At 26.2% G+C, this 7,375-nt stretch overlaps 1 protein-coding gene across 1 annotated transcript; it reads left to right on the top strand.

Annotated features, from left to right (window-relative positions):
* LOC109326074 (polcalcin Ole e 3-like) lies at positions 6,992-7,375 on the top strand. The gene has a single exon (XM_019558726.1). The coding sequence runs from the start codon at positions 7,056-7,058 to the stop codon at positions 7,308-7,310; it is 255 nt and encodes an 84-aa protein (XP_019414271.1). The 5' UTR covers positions 6,992-7,055; the 3' UTR covers positions 7,311-7,375.

Raw genomic sequence — 7,375 nt, 5'->3', positions numbered from 1 at the left:
AAATCAATACCGATTAATTTCTAAAATTAATCGTTGATAAAATAAATAATTAATAAAACAAACACAGAAAGTTCACGGTGTTACAATTAACATAATGATTAGGGATTAGGATGTGTATAGGTCATTTCTTAGGCTCATCTAATATAATGCAAGTTATGTTTTTTATCAAACAAATGACATATGTACAATTTCTATCCTAATACTAGTAGTATGCTCGTGCATTTGCATGGGCTGCTCCATCTTAGGTTTGAAAAATATATTTAATATTTATAGTTAAATGAAATGTGTAAGTTTTTTAGTTAAGTGGAGACGTGTGTTAAGTTAATAATATAATATAAATATTAAAGTTGTATGAATTGAAGCAAAAAATAGTTATCTAAGTCAAAATATTTACAATACAAAAACATAAAATTCATTGAATCAATAATTGAAGTGAAATATTTTCATTAAATTGTTGAGTTAAAAATCTTTGTTTCTTCATAATTTTTTTTAGTTCATTATATGTGAGAACTCAAAATAGTAAATAACATAGTAGTGCGAAAGTTTCCAAGCAAGTAAAACTGTAAAAAATAACAAAATTTAAGGAACATAAATGAAAGCACAAACAAAGTTTATATTATACAAAGTGTCACATGTGAATCCATAAAAATCAATTCAAGATGTGTGTGAATAGAAACAAAGTGAGATAACAACATATACAGACTACAAAATCTAGCATGTTAGTTCAATAATTTGCACATAAATACCCATATAAATGGATTCATATGGATTTGTGAATCATAATGATAAATTAGTTGTTGTATTTTGAATTTCTCACTCAACTGCTAATGTACACCATCATTATATTTCAAGATGTGTATCTATGTGATTTTTTATATAGGCGAGTAGGTTTATATGGGGTCAATTAACTTTGTCGAGGAAAGTATGAAGAATTTGGGAAGATACTTGGAAGAAGTTATTTTATGTGAACAAGCTTGTTTTGTAATCTACCATTAGGCATTAAGATCCTTTTGACAATAACCAAATGAAAGTTATTAACTTATTATGCTCGGAAAATCTTCTTTATATGATCTTAAAATTTTTAAAATAGTTATTTCATACAGCAATATCTTAAGTCTGTGTCTCCTACTTGTTTTCTTTCTTCACCAATAGATTGAGATAGAATGACTTTGTTGTCACCCATTTAGTGAAAGTCTGGAAGGTGACTTTTTCTCCTTAATAAGATAATGGTTTAATATAGAAGGTATATAGAGTTCCATTTTCTTTTTATGCATACATAATATGACTTGGATTATGAAAGGCATATAGAAGATTTAGGAGAATAAGATTTATGCAACTTGGATAGATTATAGAATAGAAATAATTTTTTTTATGGTTGGTAAAATTGTAAATTTCTTATTAATTCTTTGATGTAGCTATCAAGGATGTAATAGTTGTAATATATTGGATTTTTTTATCAAGAAGGTTGAATGAGAAGGAGATAGTTACATTTCATCTATATACTCGTGTGTTCACACACACTTCATATTGTTTTTTGATTATAAGACATTTGCATGAAAAGTAAAATTACTCGTTTTCTACCCCAAAAAATGCACATATTTTTTTAAGAACATTCTCCCTTCAACTATAATTTACATGACCCTCTTGAAAATCATATTAATTATTAGTTAATCTAAATAATAACCTAAATAAATGAGATAATTACTAAATAGAGAATTTGAATTACCAAAACTTCCTACAATTATATGTGATCTTATGTTTCTATTTTCACTCATTAACTTGCTATAAGTGTATTTTTTTTAAAATTAATTAGTGTATTAGATAGTATAAATTAGGTATTGTAAAAAGGGTTCATAGCAAAATTGGATGCTAGGATAATGAAGACTGAATATACTTATATAAGAATCATATTTTCAAGAGAATAAATATTATATCAAATTAATTTTGATATAATATTGAATAAGAGGTATCGGGAATAATATAAAACATTAATGACAAGAAATGCTAATGGAAAAATTTAATGTTTCACAAATTTATTAGTTATAATCCTACAAATTTATATTCATTATTAGATTGCTTAAAATTAGGGAATCGTAATTAATTTAAACAAAATATAAATCAAATTAATTGATTATCATAATCAAATTGAAGATTTTTTTCTTAAACCATAAATATAGATATAGAAATAATATGATTGCAAAATAAAATTAACATTAGTAGGGGTAAGCTACTAACTCAATCTTAAAACACAATCATCGATCAAATCACAAATTTAATTATGGAGAACAACTGATTAATTTTTAGAAAACGGAATAAAAAAACATTCAATGATAATCATGCCTAATAATTTTGGTTTCTAAAGTGTAACTATCAAATGCGCATATATACAAGATATAAGTAAAGCAACCATTTTTTCCCTAGGAATAACAAAAAACTTCATTGCACAAAATTTAGAATAGTTTTAAGTTGAAAATAATTAAGGAGAAACACGTAATAAAAATAAAGGCAATATTTTCCTACACTCATATAGTGAACGTAACCTCTAATCATTATATTCCAAAGGTGAGAAAGACAAGTATATTCTTACAACCGTTACAAACATCAAATGCTTAAAAAGGGAAATAAAACAAAATTTAAGAATATATAATGATTAAAATAAAAACAATGATTTATATAGTTAAAGCTAATTCCTAAAAAATGCTAAGAAATTCATTTTTATCATCTCTTTATATTGATAATAAAAGTGAAGTAATCTCTAGAGATATTTTTTATTTATATTTTATTTTTAGCATTATATTTTTTTTACATTTTCTAGTTAGATATTTAATTTTTAATTAAATTTTGTTTGAATAAATTAACATTTTGTATCTTCATTTTATATCATTTTTTATACACTTCTTTTTTTTAATGTTTTTCTATATTTAAAAAAATATGTGTAACACATGAAATATTTGTTAGTTTTTCTAACATTGAATTTCTTACATATTACATAATTATGAAATAGATATGATTATGTTTATAGATATGATTATGTTTTAGTTCTAATAGTCATTTGATTTTTAAATTCAAATATAATGATTTCATGGTTTAGAAATTTAAATAGCATTGATAGTAAAAATAAATTAGAACTATTTCTCTAACGCAAATTTAATTTTCATAATTGTAAATCTGTAACTGTTTAAACATCAAATATGTTCGAACATAATGTTAATTATTTTACTTTTGATTGTCATTAATTCTTTATCTTGTGACCTCTAGAATAATTATTGTTTTTTTGTAACTGTTATTTCATAATATTACTATTTTAGTCAAAGAAAGAAATTAAAAGCACATCATAATCTCATTAAGTTAATCTAATGGAAAATAATAATGTGCATTTACATTGAAATTAAAAAATGTGTATTTAATTGAATATGGAAATAAGATCAACATTAATATATACATCAATTGTATTAATATTTTGGTTGTTACAAAATAGTAAACATTACAGATAAATTCAATCTCAAAATATAATCATCAATCAAATCTCAAAATTAAAGGTCAAAAAGTCAAACCAACTGAACAATTGTTATGTTAGTGAAAAATATGTTGACTTTATACTTTTATAGAGAAGTAAATATGTTTTATCACTATTATTATGGAAAAAGTTGATTGCAATAAATAAGTTTTTTTAATAATGTATTTTAAAAATATTTCATTCCAACTTTTTTTCTCTTGGGCGTCTAGATTGATAGGGAAATATTGTAGGCTTCACCTTTAACATAGAATGAGGAAGCATGAACAATTTTAATGCAATTAAATATGGTGAACAAGTGTTTAATTTTTAGAAAATAAAATAAAAACATTTAAGGGCAATCATGCGTAATAATTTCTACTTCTAAAGTGTAACTAATAACGAGTGTCGTGAGAACTGGACCGTATTGGACGGTCCGATTGGTTTGACAACTGACCGGACTTGAAAACGGTTTTGCTTTACCGTCTTAACCGAGTGAGGGTTGAACCGTTTGAAACGATAAAATTCTGATATGGCCGTGTTAAACCCGGTTAAACCGGATTAACCCGGGAAGTAAAGTAGACGATTCACTTAATAAAAAAATGAAACACTACTCTAATTTTTTGTTTTACTCCAGTCCAAAAAAATATGAAGATACTTTACTTCAATGTAATTATACATGATTATTAATTACACAAAAGTTTACATTTATATATAATTATATATTTATAGATAAAAATTATTAATTATGTATGAAATCCCTCAGTTAGACCAAACAATTTAACTGTTTAAACCAGTTAAACTCAATATGAGACATCTTCTGGTTTGATGTCTGACTCGAGTTTCACAACATTGCTAATAACTCTTTAATTTTTAGAAAAAAATAAAAGACATTCAAGGACAATCATATCTAATAATTTCAGCTTCTAAAGTGTACGTCAAATACCAATATTAACCATAATGTTTTATGTATGCCAAAAACAATACATGCATAAAATTTGTTTGAATAAAAATGACATAAAGTAAAGAAGTATATAAATTAAACATGCAAGAGTCCCACTTTTTTCTTCTTGGGCATCTAAATTGATAAGAGAAACATTGTAGGTTTCACATTTGATGTAGAATGGGGTAGCATGAACAATTTCAATGCAATTAAATGCGGGAAACAAATGTTTAATTTTTAGAAAATGAAATAAAAATCATTCAAAGGCAATCATGTCTAATAATTTCCGCTTCTAAAGTTAACTAATAACTCTTTTATTTTTTGAAAACGTAATAAAAGACTTTCAAGAATAATCGTGTCTAATAATTTCAACTTCTAAAGTGTATGTTAGATAAAAATATTAAGCTAATAATTTTTTATGTAAACCAAAAACTATACATACATAAAATTTGTAAGAATATAATGATTAAAAGACATTACACAATGATTACGATGATCCTAACAATAATATATATAGAACTTTCCAGAATGTATATGTTACATAATAATTTGTATAAAAATAGAAATGAAGAAAGGAAAATACAATATAGGATCAACATAAAGACATAAGGACAACACATATGCTTACCACCATAGGCATGCATGATATAATAAATCTTAGAAACTATTTCCAACTTATCATTGGAAGATGATTATTTAGTATCATTATTATTTCCAACTTTTCTATTGAAATTGAAAAAAAAAATTATGAGGATGATGAAGTAAAAATGAAAAGTATATTACTAAATAATAATTACCAATTAGTTGACATACCAATAGAATGCATGAATTTAGTTATGGAAATGATGAAGTAAAAATGAAAAGAATAGAAAAGCATAGTTGTAAGTTGGTTTGACATTTGAAGATGATAGATTTGTTGGATAAAAATAGAAAAAAAAAGAGAAATAATTATTAGAAAGATGAAGTAAAAATGAAAAGAATACTACTAAGTAGTAAGTACCAATATGTTGACATATACTAATAGAACACATGAATTTAGTCATGAGAATGATGAAGTCAAAATAAAAGAAAACATAAAATCATACTTGAGATTCGGTGAAGATGATAGATTTGTGGAACAAAAATTGGAAAAAAAAGAAAAGAAATAGTGATGAGAATGATGAAGTAAAAATGAAAAAAGTTGTAACTACCAATATGTTGACATATACCAATAGAATGCATAGATTTAGTTATGAGAATGATGAAGTAAAAATGAAAAGATTAGAAAATCATAGATGTTAGTTGGTTTGACATTTGAAAATGATGAAGTAAAAATAAAAATAGTAGAAGATGATACTTATGAGTTGGTATAGGTTGAAGAATAAGATTTTTTGAACAAAATTTGGAAAAAATGTGAAATAGTGTGTAGTTTGAGTAGAGAGAATATTAAGAAGTGAAGAAGACGATATTTTAATAATTTTAAAGTCATTTTGTCAAAAATATCCCCTTCTTTAGACACGAATATTGTTTAGTTTAGGAATTTCAGCAACCCATCAATTTTACAAAAAACCTGTATTTTGTACACTTGTCACAAATGTAGAGTGTCTAGTTTTGTAAATTCAACAGCCAATTTGTTTTCTTATGTAGATTTGGAAGAAAATTTATAGAACACTACATATATGACACCTATAATAAGAGAAAGATCACACATCTCAAGAAATTCATGTTTTTTGTCCCAGACCAATCACATTCTATTAAGTAATATAAAAGAATTATTTTCTATTTTATGATTTTTCTTTTTACTTAATTGTCACTTTTTAATTATATTGATATACAAATGGGACACCAAAAATGAGAAAGGTGATCGGCATTCCCGATAATAAGGGCTTCTCAAACCAAAGTTTAATCATCAACAATATGTTGATTTAGTTGTGTAAGGTCTCACTGGATTTCAGAAATACTAAAAGGTCAATAATTCAATTCATGGGAGTGACATTTGTTGGAAGAGGTAGTCATGCACCCCAAGAAAAAGTAATTTTTTACCTATAGGTGATAAGATTCCCTTATTAGTAATGAAAAAACAACAATGTTTAATTATTGTTACGACGAATGGAAATCATTTATCCCACACGGTGTCTCACTCCATGTCCCAAGCCAATCAGAGTGCTCCATTTTATTACTTGTTGCTTTTAAAAAATTTATTTTATCCACGTGTTAATCATGATTGGCTTGATATAGGGAATGAGACATCATTACAGACATGTAATCCTCATTCATGCTATGACATATCATTATTCATTTTCTAATTACTTTTAAGAGTACCCATGTATGTAGGGGTGTGCCACATTCGTATAGCAAATTGACCCTATCACTTTCAAGTTTCAACCATAAACTTAGAAAGACCATGTCCCCCCAATCCTTTTCTTAAACAAAAATGGAACAATTTAAACAATGCTAACTTTGGTTAAACAATTTGAACTATGGAATTATGGTGACCAAGTCTTATTCTATATTAAAGGACAACCTTGCCTTTAGGGCAGCCAAACTATTTTTAAAGCCAATTCTTCTGTTTTTGACCTCTCAATCTCCATTTAACTCCAAAATCAAAAGAAACTAATTCTAATATACACACATTATACAATGGCTGATGATGCACAACATGTGGTTGACAGGGACCGAATCTTCAAGCATTTCGACGCCAATGGTGATGGAAAAATCTCTTCGACGGAGCTTGGTGATGCATTGAAAACGCTTGGATCAGTAACCAATGAAGAAGTGCAAAGAATGATGGCCGAAATCGATACTGATGGGGATGACTTCATTTCATATGAGGAATTCTCAGACTTTGCTCGAAACAATCGTGGCCTAGTAAAAGATGTTGCTAAAGTTTTCTAAGTTTCTACCTTGTGTTCTGTATGTGTACATTTCTATATGCATGACAATGAGAAAACGTTTGTGAT

Source organism: Lupinus angustifolius, chromosome LG14 (genome assembly GCF_001865875.1).
Source record: "Lupinus angustifolius cultivar Tanjil chromosome LG14, LupAngTanjil_v1.0, whole genome shotgun sequence".
In the NCBI taxonomy this organism is placed as follows: Eukaryota; Viridiplantae; Streptophyta; class Magnoliopsida; order Fabales; family Fabaceae; genus Lupinus; species Lupinus angustifolius.
This window is presented reverse-complemented; position numbering and strand designations above follow the sequence as displayed.

Coding starts and splice junctions, on each gene's coding strand:
- LOC109326074 (XM_019558726.1), top strand. CDS start 7,056: ATGGCTGATGATGCACAACATGTGGTTGACAGGGACCGAATCTTCAAG.